This window comes from Pyrus communis, chromosome 17 (assembly GCF_041283825.1).
Source record: "Pyrus communis isolate YQ-2024b chromosome 17, ASM4128382v1, whole genome shotgun sequence".
NCBI classification, from domain to species: Eukaryota; Viridiplantae; Streptophyta; class Magnoliopsida; order Rosales; family Rosaceae; genus Pyrus; species Pyrus communis.
In genome coordinates this window covers 25,129,524-25,155,430 of record NC_142581.1, presented here as the reverse complement: position 1 = coordinate 25,155,430, position 25,907 = coordinate 25,129,524, and the positions used below count along the sequence as shown (strand labels likewise).

General features: G+C 38.9%; 2 protein-coding genes across 3 annotated transcripts; both read right to left on the bottom strand.

Moving 5' to 3' along the window:
• Nucleotides 1-2,155: 2,155 nt before the first annotated feature.
• On the bottom strand, nt 2,156-3,482 carry LOC137707804 (NAC domain-containing protein 18-like). Its single transcript, XM_088688518.1, has 2 exons — nt 3,024-3,482; nt 2,156-2,293 (listed from the first exon to the last, which is right to left on the bottom strand). Exons 1-2 carry the CDS (start codon nt 3,480-3,482, stop codon nt 2,156-2,158), a joined length of 597 nt encoding a protein of 198 aa, XP_088544644.1.
• A 518-nt stretch (nt 3,483-4,000) lies between these two features.
• LOC137707637 (putative ubiquitin-conjugating enzyme E2 38) lies at nt 4,001-8,030 on the bottom strand. Of its 2 annotated transcripts, none has more exons than XM_068446552.2 (6): nt 7,609-8,030; nt 6,066-6,614; nt 5,789-5,849; nt 5,432-5,571; nt 5,041-5,352; nt 4,001-4,559 (listed from the first exon to the last, which is right to left on the bottom strand). In XM_068446552.2, exons 1-6 carry the CDS (start codon nt 7,672-7,674, stop codon nt 4,326-4,328), a joined length of 1,362 nt encoding a protein of 453 aa, XP_068302653.1. In that variant the 5' UTR covers nt 7,675-8,030; the 3' UTR covers nt 4,001-4,325. The 2 variants fall into 2 exon arrangements, with proteins under 2 accessions (XP_068302653.1, XP_088545638.1); XM_088689512.1 differs by having other exon boundaries at nt 6,066-7,337; nt 7,609-7,873.
• Between the last annotated feature and the right edge of the window lie 17,877 nt (nt 8,031-25,907).

Sequence of the window (25,907 nt, the reverse complement as noted above, 5' to 3'; positions counted from 1 at the left end):
TACTCGCGGCGCATGCATGTTGTTTAAGGTTTTCTGTAGGACCTTTTGTTCTTAATCGATTTTTTTTTTTTTTTTTTGAGTGAAAAATGTACAAGCTCGCAGTTGATTTCACAGTTTGTGTTTATTATTCGCCGTCGTTTTGCTATCTGGTGACTGTTCTGCCGGATGTCAATGCCAAGGCTTTACCTTGCATGCCACTGGATGATTGGTATTTTCCAGTTTCTATAAATTTACTATTAGTATAGTGAGGGGAGAGAGTTTGAACCTATTACAATAATTTAAGGGAGAGGATGTTTCGAACTCAGAATGTGCATGGATGAAAATCTGTCACTATCCACTAGGATGTTGGATTGTTGGTATCTAATAGACCTTTAAGAAAATAAAAATTGGAAATAAAATAACAGAAAAAGGATAATCCTATGGTCAATATAGGCATTACCAACTTTATATGCTATAGAGCAAAAGTATCCAATTTGATAAAATTTGAAAGTTAATTTTGTTGGAATTGGTAAAACTCTTTCGATCAAATCAAAAGTAGAGTGTATTACATCAGTTGGATGAGCAACATTGTAGATTTTAGGGGGTCATTTGATAATCATATTGTTTTGTTTTTATTCACTTACTGAAATTTAAAAAAAAAATTAAAATTTTGTTTGGTAACTAGTTTCAGTTAAAAAAAAAAAAAAAAACTGATGTCTTGAGATTTCAAAATTTGGCCATGAGTTTTTATTTATTGGTTTTCATTTTTCAAATTTCTAAAAAGTGAATTAAAAACCAAAATCTGAAAATGAAATGGTTATCAAATGACTTCTTGTACAAAATATACACTTGTTGCTCAATAAATCGTAAATCTACTTTCAAATACATTATAAAGATTTCCTTAATGCCCATGAAAAATATTTCGAGAAAATAAAAATTCTGCATTTTATAAATAAAAAAAAAAGAAAAAAAAAGTGGATTAAGACTCATGGTTTTTAGTCAATTTTACAAATTCGTACATAAATCACCGTTCAATCTATTTATTTTCACCTTCGCCTCACTATGAAGTTTTGAAAATTAAGGTGAGACTTCTGTTGAGATTCTTGAGTATCGAACTCCATTTAACAATGTTTTGAGACTCACTACTATGTTTTTCACTTATTGTTTTTTTTTTTTTTTTTTTTTTTTTTTTTTTTGCAGCTCAATATACATTTTTTGCTTAATAAACTATAAAAGTGCATCGAAATTCCTTAAAAAGTTTAACTTAATGCTTAGGAAAAATATTTGGCAAAAATAAGAAATTTGCATTTTTGTCAAAAAAACAAAGGTGTTAGGCAGGCTTGACGCATACAAAACTAGGCGAACTCAGCTCACATAGAACAAGGCGAACCATGACATGCAAAACAAGGTGGGCTCCGCTCATGATGCTCAAAAAACGAGTTGGGTTCCACGCACAGAAAAATATATTTTGAAGAATGAATATGATAGTTTGTTGTAGTGGTGATAGAAATGAAACTACTCGGGACACATGGAATCCCATGTGAATTAGCAAGGACCACCTTGTAAGGCTATATACTCTTGGGTGACAGATAGTGAAGTAGTATTGTGAGGGAAGGGTGAAAAGAACCCCCATTAGGGAATAGGGAGTGAAATAGAACATGAAACAGTAAGCTCCCAAGCAGTGGGAGGAGCCTAGGGCTTTGATCGCGTGCCTATTGAAGAATGAGCCAGCAACTCATAGGCAGTGGCTTGGTTGCTTTGTCACCTTAGAATTTGTCAGTAAAATGGTATTTTCTAGTAGTAGTGACAAAAAAGTAAATAATAGTTCAATTGTAATGATCTCAGTTTGGTAAAAAAATTTAGAAAATGATTAGGCGAGATTAGTTTTTTGTCAATAGTCGTATGCGAGGCACCATTGCAGTATTTTGAGGATTTTGTCTTGGGCGAGATTAGGTCCGTCACCAACCTTCTCCCGAAGAAGAAAGGACCATTGCACCCAGAAACCCCCCGCCCGTCTCCTCTCTACTAGTTTTTATTAATAATACGAAGAAAAAGTAAAACAGGCGAGGGAATTAGGCCAATACCCACTGAAAAACAATTAACGAAAGTGATATGTAATTCTTCAGCTTCAGTCACTTGAAATTCTTTTTCCATAATTCTGTTGCTCATGAGTGTTCTAGTCTTGATCTAAAAGCTTTAAGATTTCACTGCCAACATCCACCTCATCATCATCATCATTCTGCTCCTCATGGTATGGTTCACTGACAATACTGGACTGCATCTCCTGGTTGACATTCCCTCTGATCAGTCTTGGCTGGCCCCATGGTTATAACTTTTGTTTATTCATTACACGACAAAGAATAGTTTGCCTGCAAACATGAAACGCACGTACAAGGCAAGGGAGCTGCTTTTTAACTTTAATCAACATATAATAAATCATTTGAATCAATCCCCCATAATTAATCCCTTCCTTTACCACACAAAGAATGTTTGAAATAGTTCTTAATCAACTGGTTATGGAGAAAATTCAATTAAAAGTTAATCACTATTCAACCGAGAAACTTTAAATTTTGAAAGATAACTCAATTTGTCAAGATGATAGATATGAAAAATTCAGATTGTAAATTATTTTTTGACTTTGAATGTAGGGATATTTAGATTCATAATCTATATGTATTAATTCAGACAAAGAACAACATCGTGTTCTTCAAAAAAAAAAAAAAAGAACAACATCGTTAGTAAACGGTGATTCCGATTCATGAAAACCCTAATCAAACAAGAAAAAGTTACGTAAAGTATTCATAAGTAGTATTAAAAATAAATAAACCCTGTTTAAACAGAAACTGACGAAAGATGGAACCAAATTTATGAAAGATATCTGCAGCAAACCAAACCACTCAATGACGAACATGCATGAACAAACAAGTTTGGGAAATTAATAAAGAACAAACAAAGACAATCTCCAAAAATTATACTGGAAGAAGAAGAATTAAAACGATTATTCAAGACTGAAAATTAATTAAGCATGTATTAGTATTACTTACTTTGTTATTCTTGTTCAGAAAGCTATCATCAAGTCGAAACTCATACATGACCCAATCTCCTTTTGCCTTAGACGTCGAACCCTCTTTCGGAACATAGGAAAACATTCGATTAAACCCGATACGAGTCTCAGTCGATTCACGAGGATCAAGTTTAGCCTTGACAGGCTTATCGTTCTGGCTTTTCCACATAACGCATCCTCCAGATGAGGTCCTCTCTACCCGTGAAGCCTTCTCCGTCTTCTTCTTTAACACGGTGAAAAAGTAGAGATATCCTTCACTAGTTTGATCGAACAACTGCGTCCATGTTTCTTCATTTCGATAAAGATCGCATTCAATTGTGGCGTTGCAAGAAAGCGGTAGACCATGCACCTTGTTGTTAAGAAAGTGAAGCAAAAGCTCTTTGTCGGATGGTTCGAAGTGGCATCCGACTGGTAATCCCAGGCTGCTAGCAGTCTCCATGATAATGAAGCTTATGTTGAAGATTCAATCGTCTCGAGGCTCGAAAGAACAGTGCGGATGTGCAGGTTGTAATGAAAACATGACGGGGCAAAATAAATGGAAAGTAGCTGCTAGGTTTTGTTTCAGAAACCTTGGAAGTCAAGGAAAGATACTAATTAGTGCAAATGCACTGGGTTTTGGATGATATATGTACTAGAGAATGCCGGTTGCTTACCGCGCGTAATGTAATTAACAAAAGCAAAAAAACATGAGACGGTATTTTAAGGGGTTAAATCACAGCCGTTCATCGCTAGAATTTTTTTTCATGGGCTTGGATCCTAGACCATCATTTTTTCGGTTCGGGTAAATTCATGTCCTGATTTGTCAGTTAGGGTAATTGTCTGAATGACGAGTTTCAATTTTATAATATATTTTTACCGTACACTTCATTGAATTGAAGTTGTTATTTACGTTACGAGAGATACACGCATGATTGTGTACAACAGGAATAAAAAAGTATAACTCATCACGCAACGACGTGGGAAATTGACATAAATTGTTTTGGCTATAAGCATCTAAACAAGGTCACAATTAGATCAACGTAGCAATAAGCCAAGTCGCAGTTCAACATGAATTTCATCATCCACCACGCCATCCTACTATACGTACATGTACTACCCAGAATCCCGAACGATAAAACAGACTGAAAAATGAACTAACCAATTCCAAAATACCAGTATTGGAAAGCAGATGGAAACGAAAAATACCATACGCAGGTCCAATGATTTTGTTTCACCTCGCTAATTTATCTTAAATCTTATTACCTTCCCAATCACATCAAGTCAGCTGCTAGTCAAATGTGATTCAGGCTTCAACTCGAAACTTGTCACAGTCGGTTGATCCATTTCTGGTGAAATGTGTAACGAGTGTATTCATCATCTTACCTACAGTTGCCCGGAATTGTAAGGAGCCACTTTTTTCTGCATTCTGGGATGTGATATCAGACCCTACCAAAATGCCCTCAGTATATGCTTTACATGCTGCCAGAATATTGTGTGCACGATCGCGAAAATGGCCCAAGACAAAATCCTCAAAATACTGCAAGAAAACTCACTTGGTTAGGTGATGGACCTACAAACATAAGATACAAAACAGAAAGTGCCTCTCAAAACAAAAGATAGCATACAAACTGACTTCCCTATTCGCTTTTTTCATCTAAGCTGCTAAGATTCATTCTGGAACTTGTGGGGTTGGGTAACATCATAGTAACTTGGGGGGTTAGGTAACAGCATAGTTTTCTAACAGCAACAGCAAGCAGAGAAAACCATCCTTACACAACTAAATTCTACAATAATACTCGACTCAGAACCGGTGTTTATACAGCAAGGCTACTTGTTTCAACCCCACAAAGCACAAATGTGAGAAAGAAAATTCCCTACTGTTCTGGTAGCAAGTCAAAGTTCAACCGAGACAATCTACTTCATTCTAGTAAATCAACCCTCCATCAAGAAACAACGGAAAATGTTAATACAAATAGAAGATCAGTGTACTGTAAAGGAGATGGTTGCTGAAATCATACCTTAGGCGGCCTCCTTAGTGTATACATCATTGTCTTTAGAGATAGAATAAAGGTATCCTCATTGTACTTTTGGGAATGCCTTCGCCCTTCTGCTCCAACATACGTTCTCTCATGACCAGGCTCATTGAAGAAGGGCTCTGCATTCAAAATAAGAGCTTGTATAGACACTAAAACTTGTAGCATTGTTGATTGCCCTGGGACCCAATTTTCATTTTGTTTGCCACTCCAAGTGCCTAAGAGACTGAGGCAAACTTTCCCACACTCGTACAAATTTGGATTCAATCGAAGACCACCTGAATAGTAGTATACCATCTGACAAAAGAAAATCAAAATTATCTACAATAGACAAAATATAAAATAAAACACCAATGCAATAGCACCAAATACACACCGGTGGTGATTTAGGATAGTCAGTGGGGAAGAGACAATCAAAGACAAAAAGACCATCATGGTAGGGAGTGCCCGGAGGTCCTATAATTACTGCCCTCAGAAGTTCCATTCTAGCTTCATAAACCCTGACAAATATAGTGTCTGCGCAAGAAAAATTGAAATGAGAAAAGATGTGAGCCAACCTACTAAACTAATGCCATGACATGACCAGAAAGGAAAGGAACTTATTCTGAAAAATAGGTGAAGTTTCTAATGGGGAAAACAACGGTAGCACTACAGAGAACCTAAAAACACAAGAATATTCCAACACTGGTATAATCAAGCATGGTGAATCGCTATACACAGTGGTAGAACTCACCCGGTAAGTCCTCCAAAATCTTCCACTCGTCCTGAATTTGCTTAGCCCAAGCCTTGGGTGGCTATCAAGAAACAAACACAGATTAGTCCACATTCACAAAAACAGACATACACACTTCCACAATTTGCACATGCAGAGTTTATGTGTGCACTCAAGCCTGTGTCACACAGCCAGACCAGGGAACATCTATAAAGACTAGAGAGATGTGGACACGCACATGCTCACACATAAATGTTCGGGAGGGGACAGGTGTGAAGCACAAGTTCAACTAACTCACCTGCCCATCTGAATATCCCACGCGGCTAAAGTGGTGATCCGAGAAATCTTCCACCATATCAAATTGCTTAAACTGTTGAGACGTTTGCATGATACTGTCGTCATTGCTGTCTGCCGGTTCCTTAGTAGAACTTGCCTCAGAAGGAACAGTTGAACTTGCTTCACAATGAACAGTTGAACTACATGGTGGTAGATCTGAAATAGCTAGCGTCTTAGTGGATGGTTTCTCACTCGGTGAAGGATCATTCAACCAGGGAAGAGTTGCTTCTACACCGGGAGGCAAGTCCACATTATCAAACTGAGATTGCAAATCATCACCAACATCATACAGAAAACCATCGTTGTCATCGAAATCATAGTCATTATCATCGTCGTCGTCGTTGTCGTCTTCATCGTCCATGCTCATATCATCATCATTAGATGAAAAACAATTGGAAGTTTTGACAACATTTGAATTGGTTGATCCTGATGTTGAACTCTTTAGGAGATCAACGTCATCTTCTGATCCAACTACACTAGGTGAGTTCCCAGCATCACTGTCCAAAGTACCCTACAGAAAGTAGTACAAATTTACAATCATGCAATGGTACATAAGACATAAGAAAAGGGAACTAATAATCATCTACTGTAAAATTACTACAGATAATACAGCTTAACTTATTCTTCCATCTCATTCTTCAAAACTTCACTGTTTCCATTACCAACCAAGTCAATTTCAATGCCATCATAAAAAATTCTTAATTGATCTTTGTTGAAAAACAAGCTCCCTAGGAGAGAAATAATTACTTCGAGTAAGCTGAAATTGTTCGATAACTACTGCAACTAAAATATTAACATACATACATATAAGAATTTATTTTTCTTTGCAACTTCCGTTGCATATGTAAACTTGGTGATCTTAAAATAGAAAACAATGCAGTATATTGCAATAATATGAGTGGCCAGGGTAACGATAAAAGGTCAAACCAACACCAGTACTTTTAATTAACAGCAAGTACGCAACAACATACTGAAAGTTTACAACTTTGCAGATGGTAATTGTGACAATAACAATAACAGTGATCACAACAAGTTCGATGCACATTTCCGCATGGAACTAAACGGGTGGTGACGAACACAAGTGGATTTATTTACATTGCGAAAGCTCTTGAAAGTTCAATGCCAACAAAAAAGAAGACACTTTAACCGAAGCAATCAGCTTTTGCAGAGACTAAGCTTTTTACTGAGTGATCAAAACACTTGGTAAAGAAAACCACTAGTGCAGAAGAGTAAACTGTAAAAAAACATATCAAATAGTTAATAACCAAGAAGTAAAGCACCAGATTACCCAGAAAACTTACAAAAAAATTGCAGGGCCTCCAAGTAAATTCAAGAATTAAACCCACAATTGCAAGGCAATCAATCAAACCAGCGAGTCAAAAAATTCATCACAAACGACCCAAAATCGCAAAACCCCATCACAAAATTTAACAGCAACCCAGGAAAATAAAACCCAAAAGTCGAATTGGTTAAATTAAATCAAATTAAATTACAAAAAAAAGTACCTCTTTCTGCTTGAGTTTGTTGGAGACGGAGGGTTTGAGGGCTTCTCCGGAAGCGGAAGAGGCCATGTCAGAAATCCACAACTGATGACGACGACAACGATCCCTCGAAAAATAGATGGGACCAAACAACTTTAAACGACGGAGACAGAGAGAAAGACAATCGAATCTTTCCTAGGAAAATCAAAAAACACGGCCAGAAATCGAAGTCATCGAAAAAACTTGATCAAAACCTTTCAAAGCAAGTTGTGAATTCTGAAATTCCGTCTTGAATTGTATGCGGAGAGAGAGAGAGAGAGAGAGAGAGAGAGAGAGAGAGAGATTTAGAGAGAGATGGATTGGAGACTGTTGGAGAAAAGGAGGAGAGTTGGAGAGAGAGAGAGGGAGTAGCAAAGTGGAGTGGGACGTCCAATAAGAAGAGGAGAGAGAAAGTGTGAGCGTTTCGCGCCTTGTTAGGTACGTTCCGCTATCGTACGTGGAAACAAAGGTACGGGCAAGGGGAATCCAATGTGTGCTGGATGACCATGTACTGAAACGTGGCAACCTTTTAGTGGTGGACCGAGTTATTTTCTCTGAAGGCGCCATTGAGAGTGAGTTCTATGAAGGTTATGGTGAAACACATTGTGTGTGAATACTCGTTCGGCTAATTTTCACTGCTAAAACACATTAACCAAAATTTGATGGAAAGAATAATTGGATTGGAAAGAGAGAGTTATTAATACCTTCCACCTTTCTACGAATTTGGATTCTCTGTGTACCTCATCGTTCGGAATGTAATGATTAAGAAATCTCATCGTTCAATAGGGAGGACATAACAAGACCTCTGTTTATGTGAAGTAGACTAATGGAATGAGTTAATGGAGTGATTATCGAATTCAATGAGATATGAAGAAGATCTATGTCCCATGGTTTATTTGATTAACTACATTCTTAATACTACAATCTAGTGGTACTCGTCTTTATTTGTAAGTGTGAGATCTTAACCTCACAATGAACATAAATTTTTGACTTGAAATTCCACCAACCATGACTTGGCATTGTACACATTACATCACTAATCCTCCGCTTAAAGAATTAAAAATAATACATAATGGGTTATGGGCCCCACTAATCTCGTCTTCCTTTTTACCTCCTTCGAGAACAACAATTTAGGGAGTGTAGTCAAACTATGATTCCATAGGATTTTAATAGACTTTAAAATCAAGGTGTAGGCAATTAAGATTTTAAATGAGGATTTTATAAGACTTTGAAATCATGGTGTAGTAAAAATAGGATTTTAAAGAATTTTAAAAATACTTCCAAATTCAAGAGTAGTCAATTAAGATTTTTAAAATGTCCACACATGTTAGGTGTAGTGAGAATGACACGCACCAACCCTGATATCCTCCAAACACCAGGGGTAGGCACGTGCTGGCCGACACCTGAAGGTGACGAAGCCATACTAACATGCATGAGGAGAATGAAGAAATATGAATATAAATAAAAGTTATAAGTTTAGCTACAATGAACATGCAATTGTGGAACATGTTCATAACATACAACTAATTCGAGACACTAGAAAGGAAATAATATAAAATTGAACAAAGGGATGGGTCCTACACCGAGAGGACTCGAAGATGCCAATGCGGGAGTGCCCTGACACCGGGATTGTACGCCTCGATTCTAAGTCCTGAGAGGGCGCAAAACAAAACATGAGTGGATCAAGTTGATATATAAGTAATACTAAAATAGTTATTCATTAACGTACTAACCACCAAAATTTATGAATGCTCAATAGTATAATATGTAATAGGTTTTCCAAAACCCCAACATGTCATAAAACCTTCGTAAAACATATATCATACATAGTGTGCTAAATAATAGTATCAGTATCGCCTGAAGGCATATAGAATTCTTCATTTAGAACACTTCATTCGCCCGTAGGCTCCAACAACACCCACCCGAAGACATATATAAAAGTATCATTTGTCCGTGGGCATAGAGTGACCACTAGATAAGCACAAAAATCATTGAACATAATCTTTCCAAAATATAAGTATATATATCTCAACGGAGCTTAGTAGCTCAAACATCACATCTTAAATCATGTTCATAGTATATAGTCATCAATCATATACACTACGAAGAACGTAAAGTCGATAAAGCATCATAATTCATAAAGCGTGAAACCAATTTATTCATAAACGTTTCATAAAATGTAACCATTAAATCATGTTTCTCATGTATGCATTTCTAAAAGTAAAATCATGCATTTTAGAAGAGATCCACTCACAGATACTTCATCTTCGAAGAGCCATGCAAACTAGCGAAGACGGAAATGCCACAATAAATGCACCTAAACACATAAAGGGTTCAATTAATAAAACTATATCATAACGATTGACTTTCGGGAAACAAACGTCATAAATGGATTTAGGACGTCCAAAAACATAAGGGAGACCTACGCCACCGCACACGCCCTTATGCATCGCAACGGGGTGGCGGCCCCGATGGCCATGAGTCACTGCACGCGCCACCACGATCCATTTTGGATCACCGAAAAAGTCGCTGACACCACCATGGACGATCGCAAAGCACAATACCTCTGGTAGAGGCACATGTGCTCCATGCGCCAGCCAAGGCATACGCTTATGCGCGGACCCATGTGCAGCCTGGGATTTGGGTTGGTTCCATATGGGTTAGGCCAAGGGCTTTTGTGACGACCTGTCCTTAATTTTCTATGTAATTTCTTCCCGACTATGTAAATTGTCTATTATGCCCTTGTAGGCAAATGACGTGGACGTGTTTATATCGCTTTTATTTTATTCCTCGCTATCGTTTTTAAATTGTAAACGTTGTTGCGAGAGTACGAGAATTTTTATTTCGGATAGATTTTCGATTATCTTTTCTGTACAAAATCTAAACCCAATCCCTGGTTTTCTTTAAAGCCAACCCGTGCACTCCGCATTATTTCACTCCCTCACCAATCAACTCCCTCAAATCTCTTACCAATCCTATCCATTCCCTTATCATCGCACCTAATCAGAAAAGCAAAAGAAAAAGCTTTCTTTCTCTTCCTTCTCTTTCTCCCTCCCGAAGCTCTCTTTCTTTGTATCTGCCTTGAATGAGCACCAAAGCTCGTAGATCTAGCTTAAAAACCTCAACATTACGTTCATCTCATCTTCACGAACTCAACCATACCAACCAACCTTAGTTTGACCGAGTTTTGGACGTCAAACTCGGAAGGTCCAAACTCAGTGAGTTTGAGTTCATCAAATTTCAGGCCGAGTTAAGGAGTTTTGGAGGTTGAGGAAGTTTTCCCACAACTTTTTGAGACCTTTAGGACAATTTTGAAGAAGCTTCAATGTCGAAACAACCGAGTTTCGAGGAGTTCACTTTTGGCCCAACTTTTGAGGTGATTTCCGATCACCTCCGTCCACTTTTTGGATCCAAAAAGGTATAACGCTTTTTCCAAAAACTGGCGAGATTCGAGTTGTAGACGGCGGCAGAGGACGACGGTGAACGACGGAGCTCGTCGGAGAAAGGGAATATTCTGTCAAAGTTGACGGAATATTCTAACGACATCAAGTAACGCTGTTAATTTATGTTAAGGTTTTAACAGAATATTCCTAACGACGTCATTCACACTGACAGCACGTGCCTGCACGTAGGGGCACGTCTGGCCGTGCCTTGGTCGGCGCGTGAGGGCGCGTGCGGGGTCCAAAAATTTATCTGAAAATTTGTGTAGGTTCGTGATGTCGAGTAGATCAATTTCATGTATTTAAACCCTAGGTTTGAGCAAACTATTGGGGTTTTATTTAAGTTGTCGTATATGTGTTTTAATTAATTCTATTATAGTTATTTCACATATAAGGGAAACGTATCCCGGGGACTTACAGGGCTAGGCTAAGCTCGGGGGCTACGACCCTTGTTGTTGTCTTCCTTCCTAGTGCTAAAATAGGTTTAGTATAATGGCACAAGTAAGGGTGTCGAATCCACAGGGACTAATTGGACCTATATAATCACTTGTTTTGCAAGAACTCTTTACTAGAGAAATAAAACTAATCAATGTAGGCAGATTTGTTGTTGTAACTTGAAAGCATAAGGAAATGAAGTAGACACAAATAAATGAATCAACAATTAATAAAATTAGATAGCACAAATGGAGATGAAGCTAGGGATTCGGTTTCACCATTGCTAAGCCAAGTCCATGCTTGTTAAGTCAGATTATACTCATCCCTCTACCTATTTCTTGAGTTTGTTTCACTTTAGATATGATCAACCATATGATGTGTGGATTTGATCAAATGTCTTTAATCATGAGCCTAATTGTGATGTGCAACTTTGGTTCCTAATCAAGAATATGTAATGCACAAGAAACTTTCACAAAACCAAAGGGAACACTCGGCAGGATGTTTGCAAAACATTCCCTTCATTCATTCATATATCCACCAAGATTATGCATGATGTGTGCTTTAATCTTGGCTAAACAACCTGTGGTTAATTCAAATGATGATCAAGCATTAAAATCAACACACTAAGTCACAATTAAATCGGAGAATGAAACAAGAAATAGATAAATTAAATGAGAATTCTGAATTAACTACATGGCAATCTTGCAAGGCTACATCGAATCCCTAGAGAGAGATTAGTTACACTTCATGTTTACAAAAGGTTTGACATAAAAATATATAACATGAGTGAACATAGGATTAAGAAGAAAGAACCCTTGAAGCAAAACTGATGTCGAAATCCCTTAAGAGTTGCCTTCGGTGTTGGTGCTCCAAGTGTGTTGTAAATGAAGGTGGAGCGGCTAAGGTTGAATGGTGAATGGGAGAGTGTATGGAATGGAATGAAACCTAGAAGAGATTGTGTAGAAATGGGAGGGGATTTGCGGCAAGGGGGATGTGTTTGTGGTATCTTGTGTATGAAAATGAGATGTGTTTTTGTGTATGAATGCATGGGTTTTTATAGGGGGAATGAGAGAATATGTGGATGATTGTTTAAGAGTGAATGTGGCTGTTATGATTGAGAGTGCATGTGGATGAAATAATGATGGAAAAACAGCTAGGTTGTTGGTGGAAAGGCAAGGGAATGCACGGCATTGTGTGTGGAATTGCATGTGAATGCTGTTTTGGTGCTGAAAATGCATGTGAGTGCATGTTTTGGTGCTGGAAATGCAAAAGGGAGTTGGAAAGGCAATGGGAGTGCACGGCATTGAGTTATTGTTGGTGTGTGAATGCATGTGTTGAATGATTAAAGTGCATGTGGGTGAATATGTGGCTGAAATGATGAAGTAGGAAGGTGGAAATGCATGTGAAATGCTGGAAAGGGATTAGGAATACACGGCATTGAGTTGTTGTTGGTGTGTGAATGCATGTGTTGAATTGGTGGTGCAATGATGAAAGAGTAAGTGCATGTGTGTGTGAATGGTGGTAGCTAGGGTGAATTATGATGAATGCATGTGGAATAAAGATGGAGAAGGTGGTGTAATGATGAAGTGGAATGGCTGAAAATGCAAGGGGGAGTGCAAGGCACAGCAATGGGTGTTTCTTGATGGTTTTGGGGTTGTGATGCATGTGAATGCATGTGGCTAAGGGTTGTTGATTGGGCTAGAGGTTTTGCATGGCTCAAAGGATTGTTTGATTGGGCTAGGCCCTTTGTTTTATGTCCAAAGTGCATACAAGGCTTTCAAATTCGTCCAACACTTTGGCTCCAAGCATATGCAATCCATTCCAAGCCCAAATTTGCTCCAAAATGCTCCAAAATGCATCTTTTTGCTTCCTTAGCCATATGAACCTAAAAACACACGAAAATGGCTTAAACTACTAAAACAGCTATGAATTAACAACATAGATGCACGAAAACAAGCTAAGTAAGTCGCCTAAATATGCTCTTATCAAATTCCCCCACACTGAGCTTTTGCTAGTCCTCGAGCAAAACAAAATAATAACAAATAAACAAAACGACACTAAACAAGTAAAACACAACCTAAACCTTCCAACAACCATCTTAGGGATTTCCAATGCATATGACATGTTAAAAATCATCATTCCCACAGATTTTAGTCATCTTCACACTTAAGTACATTCTTAATCATAGTCACCACATACAATTTCACAATTAAGCATTTAAAACCATGTTTTGAATGTAGTAACATGCCTTAGAGAATTCCCTCAATTCCTCACTAGTTATGCACTCAATTTTCATTCAGATTTTCTGACTACACACCCTAAAATAGTTATATGTGAGAAGATTGATGTGAACATAAAAACGAACACTCACATATATGTATTTCAAAGGAAGCAATTTCTGGAGTTAATAAGCATGTTTAGATATGATCTCATGAATGGAATGCTACTACTTAGATGCGAGAACCAGTGACACCATAAGCTCATATCAAATCCAAACTCCACATTATTGAACACATAACGATCAAGATAGAAGTCAAAGGGGTGTAACGGGGCTAGGGTATTGGCTAACAATGAAAGGTGAAGGATAAACAAACATTCTTAAAGCCATAGTGAGTAAAGTATTGAATTAGGCACTTAGAATTCCCTTAAGAACGCAGAAGTCAACTTTGAACACCCAGGGGAAAGTCACACAAAATTTAGGGCCATATTCAAACTTTTTGGGCCCTTTCTTCAACAATCACACTTGTGAGTCCATTCTCACTTATTTTCACTCATTTTTTTTTTTTTTTTTTTTTTTTTTTCTTTCTTTTCTTCTTCTTTTTCTCACAAAATTTTTTTTTTTTCTTTTTCCCGTGCCTCCTTTAAGACTTAGGCACATACATACACACAAAAATCCCTTCCCCCCACACTTATTTTCTGCAACATATTAATCAAAAGGAATTCATTTTCCGTCATGCTTACTATGCTTTAAGAACAAAGGCATGGATGGTCCTATTCTATGCTAGGTAAGGATAACATGGGTTAACAAAGAACATAGGCTAAACAAGGCTCAAAGGGGTTAAAACTTACAACAAATACGAAATATGGGAAGTAAGGCTATTTGGCTATGGTGGCAACTACACAACTTTATCTTGATATATGTTATGCAATTCAATGCTTTGAATGAAATGGATATAAGTTATAGCATTTAGTTCTAGCATGATACAATTGCATTCTAAGTAGCAACCAAGCAAGGAATAATGAGATCATGCAACAACTTTAGAAAACAAAGAATCACAGAAAATAACTCTCCAAAGAATGTTTAGGCTCAAGTCTCACAAGGTTGTAGCGTTTGTTTGAGTTCCTTCCTTCAAGCATGTTACAAAAACGAATTTTTCTTTTATGATTGCATGTGAAGTCATACATTATAACCATAACCAAGCATATACCAAGAGTAAATCAAACTTTCATCCATGTTTATAACTCTTTTTAACCGTCATGCAATTACAAACCAAATCCTTATCATTGTGTTGGAAGGTACCCTAAGACACAAACACACAAAAACGACTCAAAACACTCTTTTTAGGCTTTTCAAAACATTTTTTTCAAATTTTTATGTGATTTTCGGAGTTATAAAACAAAACACACTAAAACACTCTAAAACAATTTAAAAAAAAACACCTTAAAACAGCAAGGAGCAACATTTGAAGTTATGGGTGATAAAATCCCACGAATTTGCATCAAATATACTTAGTTACCCCCCCACACTTAAATCAAACATTGTCCTCAATGTTTTAAGCATAGATTCACACAAAACATAAGTAAACACACAAAAAGCAACTAAACATACTAAACATGGCAGAATGTAATTAACAAAGAGAAGAGTTTAGGGACGCAAATCTGGTTATGGAGTGTAAATTCCATCTTCTCCTTGGTAATTGCATTGAGACATTGATCTTGGTGATTCCACAGGCTTACTCTTGAACTGGTTTCCGCCCATCATTGATTTTCCTTTGTGCTACTCTTGAACTGGGCAGCAGGATTCTTTTGGTCTTCCCCGAAGGTCTGAGCTTCCTCCTTTTATCTGTTTCTTTGTTCAATCTTCGCAGAAGTGGTCCCTTCTCTGGAAGTGTATCAACCGTTGAAGATGACTACTCGAGAGCAACGCTAGGTAAGCAATCAGGAATAGATTCCAGGCAGTTGGCTCCAGAACAGAAGACTGACTCCAAGTGCCGGCTGATTGCTTCTTTCACTTTGCCATGCGAGTAAGAACAAGGACAAAGAAAAAGACAGGGAAAAAGCATGATATGAGATACTTTTGCTTTTGACCTTGATGATATGAGATACCTTTGCTTTTGAAGAAGCGGTGAATGAATCAGCACACTTCAATCCGCCGTTTCCTCCTGGGTCATCTGTACTCCAGGCATCTGGTATCATCTTTGGGGAAGAAGAAAGAATTGAGTATTTCGAAAGGCTTTGCTGGGAGTGCGCCCTCAGAGGTGAGGGAGAGTTGGGCATTTTCTTCAGGTTTTCCTTGCCATAAAAGACGAAGGTCGACATATATAAAGATAATATCAAGTGGTGGTACTGTTCTTTTACCATTGTCGACAAACGTTTTGATCCCGCAAATCCGGCTTTTTGAAATAGCAGGCGCCTCTTCGATTTCTGAACGACGCCCCTTCGATTTCTGAGCAGGCGCCCCTTTGCTTTCTGAACGACACGTAGTAGTGCGGATGCGGCTCCTTTTGACAAAGCTGCACGCGTTTTCTGAAAAGCAGAGAAAGCGTCGCCGGACTTTGCGCCTGTCGGCTAAAGATGTGTAGTTGCGATGATGGCTTCCACGTGTTTTCTGAAAAGAAGAAATCTTTTGACAAAGTTGAACACGTCTTCTGAAAAGCCGAGAAAGCGTCGCCAAAATTACGCCGGAAATTCCGGCTTTTTGAATCGGTGGACGCGTCGCCTTGGCTTTTTATAGAGGTATCGATCACCGCCAACAAACACACTCTGAAGATTTCCCATTCTTGAAAATTGACTCCGGCCCTTTGAAATTTAACTCCATCCCTTCTCTTTGAACACTTTTGAAAAATGGCAAACCCATCGAACCTTAGCTTGGAATTGAGCCTTAGCAGTGATACGGGCGCGCCGCGTCAAGGTAACGTATGGCGCCCTTCTTTCTTATCTTCTAACGGTCTTCTTACAGGTGAAGACTCCGTGATGCAGGACGCCACAACAGCTACAATAGTAGCTAGGAACCTCCTCACTCCAAAAGATAGTAGGCTGCTGTCAGGACGGTCCGATGAGTTGGCCGTTCAAGAGTCCCTCGCACTTAGTGTTCAGTGTGCGAGTTCTATGTCCAACATGGGCCAACGCCTGCTTGCCCGCTCCCGTCAGGTGGAATCATTGATGGCAGAGGTGGAAAGTCTTAAGCAAGAGATCCAGCAGCTTAAGTACGAGAATAGAAGTTTGCATGTGCTTGCAAATAACTATTCGTCGGGCATGAAGAGGAAGCTTGATGAGCTGCAAGAATCTGAGGGTCGAATTCACAGTGACCGTCAAAGGCTTGCGGCTTATCTCCAGAGGCACCTTTTTCCTGGGTCATCCAGCGCTTGGCCAAGTATTGAGGCCTGGAATGCTCTAGCTCCGATGCCTTCCGCTCCGATGGCTTCCGCTCCGATGCCTCCCGCTTCTATGCCTCCCGCTTCTATGCTTCGTAGTGGGGTTTCACGTAAACAACCTTTGTGAAGCTCCATCTTTCTCCATGTTTAGTATCTTTTTTTTTTTTTTTTTTTTTATAATCAAATCAAACGGCATGAAATTGATCTTTGAATGGAGGGTGATACTTGAAATGATCCGGTACTGGTTTAAATTCTAGAGTGGATGCCTGAATCATTAACAACATATTAGTATAAAAGAAAATTGAAATTCGGGGAGGCGGCTTACCTTTGTGCTCCGACATGAACTTAAAAATAAACACCCCTTCGAAAGTTATGACATGTCCCGTGTCATAAAACCCTTTTTCAAAGCAACCCAATAGTTTGTCTACAAACATAGCCCTCATATACATTCGTATTAGTAAGCAAAAACACACTTAACCACAACTAACACAAGGCAAGTAGGCAAAGAATATGGAATGGTGACAACATAAACACAAAATGAGGAAAGAACACAAACCACACTAGGTTGCCTCCTAGTAAGCGCTTTATTTAATGTCTAGGCAAGACATGGTAGCTTGTTCACGGTGTTGTAAACTCAAGAAAATCTACAACTTGATAAACTTGCTCTTGCTCCTCTTTCTCCAAATATGGTTTCAATCGCTGCCCATTGACTTTAAAAGAGGTGCCATTCTTCATGTTCTCTATCTCCACAGCTCCGTGGGGAAATGTTTGCAGCACCTTAAATGGTCCCACCCACCTAGACTTCAATTTACCTGAAAAAAGTCTCAAACGTGAGTCATACAACAGTACTTTCATACCTTGGTGAAACTCCTTCCGTAGGATGGCCTTGTCATGATAGAGCTTAGTCCGTTCCTTGTAGATTTTGGCATTCTCATATGCTTCATTTCTGAGTTCTTCCAACTCATTAAGTTGGAGCTTCCTTGCTATTCCAGCATCCTTGTAATCAAAGTTGAACTTCTTGATGGCCCAATATGCACGGTGTTCAAGCTCCATTGGCAAATGACAAGCTTTCCCAAACACAAGGCGATAAGGACTCATGCCAATGGGGGTCTTATATGCTGTTCTATATGCCCATAGTGCATCATTCAACCTCAGTGACCAATCCTTCCTTGTAGGGCTTACGGTCTTCATCAAAATGTTCTTGATCTCCATATTGCTAATCTCCACTTGTCCTGAGGTTTGAGGATGGTACGGGGTTGCCACTTTGTGGTTGATGTTGTACTTCTTCATCAAGGATTCAAAGGGTTTGTTGCAGAAATGGCTGCCACCATCACTAATAATAGCTCTTGGGGTTCCAAACCTACAAAAAATCACATCTTTAAGAAAATTCAAAACAACCTTATGATCATTAGTTATTGTAGCAATGGCTTCAACCCATTTGGATACATAATCTACTGCCACTAATATGTATAAGTAACCAAAAGAGGATGGAAATGGTCCCATGAAATCGATACCCCAAACATCAAAGAGCTCCACCACCAAAATGTTGTTCAATGGCATCTCATTTCTTCGGCTAATGTTCCCCATTTTCTGGCACCTATCACACTTAGAACAAAAATCAAAAGCATCTTTGAATAAAGTAGGCCAAAAGAAACCAGATTGTAAAACCTTTAGAGATGTCTTTTTGGCACCAAAATGTCCTCCACATGCCAATGTATGGCTGAACATTAGAATGCTTTGTTGCTCACTCTCTGGGACACACCTCCTAATGATTTGGTCAGGGCAATATTTAAACAAATATGGTTCGTCCCAAACGTAGTGCTTTACCATGGCAAGGAACTTCTTTCTTTCCTGAAAAGAAAGATCATTTCTAATTATACCACAAACAAGATAATTAACAAAATCAGCATACCACGGTTCTTTTTCTTGAATAACAAGGAGCTGTTCATCTGGAAATGATTCATTTAGAGGCAAAGGTTGTCCAACTCCATGGTTTTCATTGAGCCGTGACAAATGGTCAGCCACAACATTATCACTTCCCTTCTTATCTCGAATTTCCAAGTCAAACTCTTGTAGTAAGAGTATCCATCTAATTAAGCGTGGCTTAGCATCCTTTTTTGTCATCAAGTACCTAAGGGCTGCATGATCAGAAAACACAATAACTTTAGATCCAACAAGATATGACCGAAACTTCTCTAAGGCAAAAACAATAGCAAGCAACTCCTTTTCAGTTGTGGAATAGTTAAGTTGAGCATCATTTAGAGTCCGGCTTGCATAGAAGATCACGTGTGGGAGCTTGTTCACCCTTTGCCCTAAAACTGCACCAATAGCATAGTCAGAGGCATCACACATTAATTCAAAAGGTAAAGACCAATCTGGTGCCATAATAATAGGGGCCGAGGTTAATTCATGTTTCAAAGTATTGAATGCATCCATACAAGCTTTATCAAAATGAAATACAACATCTTTAGCTAACAGATTGCATAATGGACGAGTGATCATTGAAAAGTTCTTAATGAAACGACGATAAAAACCCGCATGTCCCAAAAAACTTCTTACTCCCTTCACGGTTGTGGGAGCTGCCATATTGGTGATGATGTCAATTTTGGCTTTGTCCACCTCCATTCCTTGGCTAGAGATTACATGCCCCAACACAATTCCTTGTTTCACCATAAATTGGCACTTTTCCCAATTGAGAACCAAATTTGTTTCCTGACATCTTTGAAGTACTAAAGAGAGATGGTTAAGACATTCATCAAAAGAGGAACCAAACACTGAAAAGTCATCCATAAATACCTCAATGAATCTTTCAACCATGTGATAGGAGCATATTCATGCGACTTAAATGGCTTGTTCTCGTGCATTTACGTTATGTTTCTTTAGTTATTTTAGTACTTTAAGCTATTTTCGTGTGTTTTTAGGTTCATATGGCTAAGGAAGCAAAAAGATGCATTTTGGAGCATTTTGGAGCAAAATTGGACTTGGAATGGATAGCTTATGTTTGGTGCAAAAGGAATGGACGAAATTGAAGGATTCCTAATCCATTGCAGCCACATGCACCCATAATCATTCACACCTTGCAGCCACATGCATTCACTCTTCATAAATCAGCCACATGCACTCATCATCATAACCTAGCTGTCATGTTTCCCCTTTCATCATTCCCTCACATTCTTTAAATCAGCCAACACATGCATCCACCTTTCTCCCATCAGATTTCCAACATTGCACATGCATTCCCCCTACAATTTCAGCCATCCTAGCTGTTTTGCACATGCATTCACTTAACCTAGCTGTCATGTTCCCTCTCCCATCCATTCATCTCCCTATAAAAACCATACACACTTCACACAACATATATTCATTCTCATTCACTCTTCCATATTCCAGAAATTCGTCAAAACCTCTCCACACCCTTGCAGCAGCCACCAAAACACTTTTCTCCTCCATTGCAGCCACTCCAACCACTCCCCAAACCATTCACACCATCAAATTATCCTTAGACCTTGTGCTACAACGAAGAGGAAGATAAGAGGGCCTAAACGTTCATACAATTCAAGTTTGAGTTGTTGGAATGTTTAGGTGTTTCTTTGATTTCAATGTTTAATTTCAATACTCTTTGTTTTGTACCATGAGGAACTAAACCCCCCTTTAGCTAGGGGGTGATTCAAAATATATGTTTATGCTTGCATTTTGATTTGATTATTTCCACTCATCATCATAACCTAGCTGTCATGTTTCCCCTTTCATCATTCCCTCACATTCTTTAAATCAGCCAACACATGCATCCACCTTTCTCCCATCAGATTTCCAACATTGCACATGCATTCCCCCTACAATTTCAGCCATCCTAGCTGTTTTGCACATGCATTCACTTAACCTAGCTGTCATGTTCCCTCTCCCATCCATTCATCTCCCTATAAAAACCATACACACTTCACACAACATATATTCATTCTCATTCACTCTTCCATATTCCAGAAATTCGTCAAAACCTCTCCACACCCTTGCAGCAGCCACCAAAACACTTTTCTCCTCCATTGCAGCCACTCCAACCACTCCCCAAACCATTCACACCATCAAATTATCCTTAGACCTTGTGCTACAACGAAGAGGAAGATAAGAGGGCCTAAACGTTCATACAATTCAAGTTTGAGTTGTTGGAATGTTTAGGTGTTTCTTTGATTTCAATGTTTAATTTCAATACTCTTTGTTTTGTACCATGAGGAACTAAACCCCCCTTTAGCTAGGGGGTGATTCAAAATATATGTTTATGCTTGCATTTTGATTTGATTACTTCTAATTGCGTTTCATAAGTTGTGGATTCAATTTGTTTAACCGTTTGATTGATAACTTATTTATGTATGTTTATTGAGAATGCGCGCTTAATTTTCATGCATGAATATGACGCTAGAATATAAGTGAGTTTCACCTAATAGTTACGAACTTATATTCACAAGTAGTGGAGGTTGCTTATAAACAATCGCGTTAAACGAATTCTTGGCATAAGTTTCATGCAATCCATAGTAACGAATGCCTCGTCAACACTTATAATTTTCATAGAGCGTAATGATTCTTGCTTGTATCTCTTCTATGCATTCATGTTGAGGACTTGTGGGGAATGTTTTGAATTGTCGCATGCATCATCCAATTCAATAACGTTAGGAAGATTTGAAGGTTAATTAGTGCATCACGGTTAACTTGGGGTGTTGAGAATTCATGGTTTATTGAAATGCAATTGGAAATCATTTTATTATGCAAGTGTAACATGTATGGAGATGAACCCCTTGGCTAGCATCCATTCATTCCATTTCATCAATTTCATTTTTACATTCTGTTTTGTTTAGAATCTGTGCATTTATTTCAATTCGTTCAAAACCTAAATCCCCCTTTACTTTAATGTCAAATTAGTTAGAAATCAATTTAGTTTGTGTTTTTAAGAGTTTTGATTCATTTTATTTCCCAATTTCGTCCAAATTCACCAAAGTGCTCAAAACTGCCCAGAAAGTGATTTTAAGGCAGTTTTGAGTGTTTTGGGTGATGTTTGAGTCTTTTGGTTTGTCTTAGTGTTTTAAAGCTTAGTTTTGCATTCTTTGAGTCTAAGTTAGTGTTTCATATTGTTATTTTACGTTTTTGAGTCAAATCCAAGTGGTTAACAATCCCTCCTAATCCCCGGTCTAGAACGATCCCTACTTACATACTTACTACAATTTGACGAAAAGAGGGTTTAATTTGTGTGCGTATAAATCTCGCATCAAATTTTGGCGCCGTTGCCGGGGATTAGCAACTTTGCTAATCCTTTGGATTGTTATTTTCGTTTTCTTATTAGTTTTAGTTTTAGTTTCTGTTATGTATTTCAGTTTTAGTTTTTGATTTGTATTTTGTTTGTCGATTTTAAGTGCTAGAGAAGCACAACATGGTACTAGATAATGCTTCTCTTTTGTCACAGCTCATGGAAAAGTCCCAAATGCAAAGCGTTGGTACATTTTCAAGGAATGATGGGTTTTCCAATACTTACAATTCGGATTGGAGTGATCATTCAAACTCTATGTGGTGGGAACCTCAAGATGTTCAACAAGAAGGATATTGGCAGCCATATGAGGAGTTCTATTCAACGCCTATGCAGCCACCACAACCTGCCCAAAGCGATGTAGGTAATTCAAGTGATAATGATAAGATTTTTCAATTACTTACTACTTTGACGCAGGGAGTCCAACTTCAAAACAAAGAGAGGGAAAATCAAGACAAAAGGTTGGACTACTTGGAAAAGCAAATTGGGCAGATAGCGGAGTTTGTAGAACAAATTTGCGACCAAGGCGAACTTCCTAGTTCAACCATTGCAAATCCGAAGGGAGAATTTGAAACCGCCAATGCTTTCATGTTGAGAAGTGAAAAGGAGGTTGGAACGGACCCTCAACCATCAAAATCAAATCACAAGGAAAAGGAATACACCCCCACGGAAAGGGTGGAAACACCTTTGTCGGAGGCACCTATTGCTCCTACGCCATCTAATTCAAGTAAGGTTGTTCCAAATTTAATTAGTTCTAACCCCATTCCACCTAATATCCCTATTCCTTGCAGGTTCATGAATTCCAAGGAAGAAGAAAGTGAAAAAGACATCTTGGAAGCACTTCCAAAGGTGCAAAGTAGGGAATATCATGAATTCATCAAAGAGGACGGTCTTGAGGCAAACAACCCCAAAGAAGTTGAATTTTATGACACAAGACAAGGACCAATCCTCACATCAAATCTGTCCAAGGGCAAAGTTCCTGAAATGTTCAAAGAAGATGTGTTTATCCTTGAGTTCATGTCGGAGCACATAAGTAAGCCACCTCCTCCAATTTCAATTTTCTTTTATACTAACATGTTGTTAATGATTCAGGCATCCAATCTTGAATTTAAACCATTACCGGATCATTTCAAGTATCACCGCCCATTCAAAGATAAATTCCATGCCAATTGAAAAAAAAAAAAAAAAAAAAAAAAAAAAAAAAAAAAAAAAAAGAAAAAGAAAAAAAAAAAATAAAGCAGATGTAGCCTTCACAGAGGTTGTTTGTTTAAAGCCCCACTACGTGGCAATACTCTTGAAGCGGAAGGCATAGAAGCGGAAGGCATAGAAGTAGAAGGCATCGAAGCGGGAGGCATCGGAGCGGAAGCCATCGGAGCGGAAGGCATCGGAGCTAGAGCATTCCAGGCCTCAATACTTGGCCAAGCGCTGGATGACCCAGGAAAAATATGCCTCTGGAAGTAAGCCGCAAGCCTTTGACGGTCACTTTGACGGTCACTTTGCATACGACCATTGGATTCTTGCAGCTCATCAAGCTTCCTCTTCATGCCCGTCGAATAGTTGTTTGCCAGCACATGCAAACTTCTATTCTCGTACTTAAGCAGTTTGATTTCTTGCTTAAGACTTTCCACCTCCGCCATCAATGATTCCACCTGACGGGAGCGGGCAAGCAGGCGTTGGCCCATGTTGGACACAGAACTCGCACACTGAACACTAAGTGCGAGGGACTCTTGAACGGCCAACTCATCGGACCGTCCTGACAGCAGCCTACTATCTTTTGGAGTAAGGAGGTTTCTAGCTACTATTGTAGCTGTTATGGCGTCCTGCATCACGGAGTCTTCACCTGTGAGAGGACCGTTAGAAGATAAAAAAGAAGGACGCCATACATTACCTTGACGGGGCGCGCCCGTATCACTGCTGAGACTCAATTCTAAGCTAAGGTTCGATGGGTTTGCCATTTTTCAAAAGTGTTCAAAGAGAAGGGGTGGATGGAGTTAATTTCAAAGGGCCGGAGACGATGTTCAAGAATGGAAAATCTTCAGAGTGTGTATGTTGTGGTGATCGATAGCTCAATAAAAAAGCCAAGGCGACGCGTCCACCGATTCAAAAAGCCGGAATTTCCGGCGTAATTTTGGCGACGCTTTCTCGGCTTTTCAGAAGACGTGTGCAACTTTGTCAAAAGTTCACGTGGAGGTCATCATCGCAGCTACACTTTTGCCGACAAGCGGAAATTTCGGCGACGCTTTCTCTGCTTTTCAGAAAACGCGTGCGACTTTGTCAAAAGAGCTCAGACAGAGCCGCGTACGCACTACTACGTGTCGTTCAGAAATCGAAGGGGCGTCGTGCAGAAATCGAGGAGGCGTCCGTTCAGAAATCGAAGAGACGTTTGTCGACACGGGTAAAAGAACAATACCACCACTTGATATTATCTCTATATATGTCGACCTTCGTCTTTTATGGCAAGGCAAACCTGAAGAAAATGCCCAACTCTCCCTCACCTCTGAGGGTGCACTCCCAGCAAAGCCTTTCGAAATACTCAATTCTTTCTTCTTCCCCAAAGATGATACCAGATGCCTGGAGTACAGATGACCCAGGAGGAAATGGCGGATTGAAGTGTGCTGATTCGTTCACCGCTTCTTCAAAAGCAAAGGTATCTCATATCATCAAGGTCAAAAGCAAAAGTATCTCATATCATGCTCTTTCCCTTTCTTTTTCTTTGTCCTTGTTCTTACTCGCATGGCAAAGTGAAAGAAGCAATCAGCCGGCACTTGGATTCAGTCTTCCGATCTGGATCCGACTGCCTGGAATTTATTCCTGATTGCTTACCTAGCGTTGCTCTCGAGTAGTCATCTTCAACGGTTGATACACTTCCAGAGAAGGGACCACTCCTGCAAAGATTGAACAAAGAAACAGATAAAAGGGGAAAGCTCAGACCTCCGGGGGAGACCAAAAGAATCCTGCTGCCCAGTTCAAGAGTAGCACAAAGGAAAATCAACGATGGGAGGAAACCAGTTCAAGAATGAGCCTGTGGAATCACAAAGATCAAAGCCTCAATGCAATCACCAAGGAGAAGAGGGGATTTACACTCCATAACCAGATTTGCGTCCCTAAACTCTTCTCTTTGTTAGTTACATTCTGCCATGTTTAGTATGTTTAGTTGCTTTTTGTGTGTTTACTTATGTTTTGTGTGAATCTATGCTTAAAACATTGAGGACAATGTTTGATTTAAGTGTGGGGGGGGGGGGGTAACTAATGTTGTTAATGCAAATTCGTGGGATTTTATCACCCATAACTTCAAATGTTGTTCCTTGCTGTTTTAAGGTGTTTTTCAGTTGTTTTAGAGTGTTTTATTATGTTTTGTTTTTATAACTCCGAAAATCACATAAAAATTTGAAAAACATGTTTTGAAAAGCCTAAAAAGAGTGTTTTGAGTCGTTTTTGTGTGTTTGTGTCTTAGGGTACCTTCCAACACAATGATAAGGATTTGGTTTGTAATTGCATGACTGTTAAAAAGAGTTATAAACATGG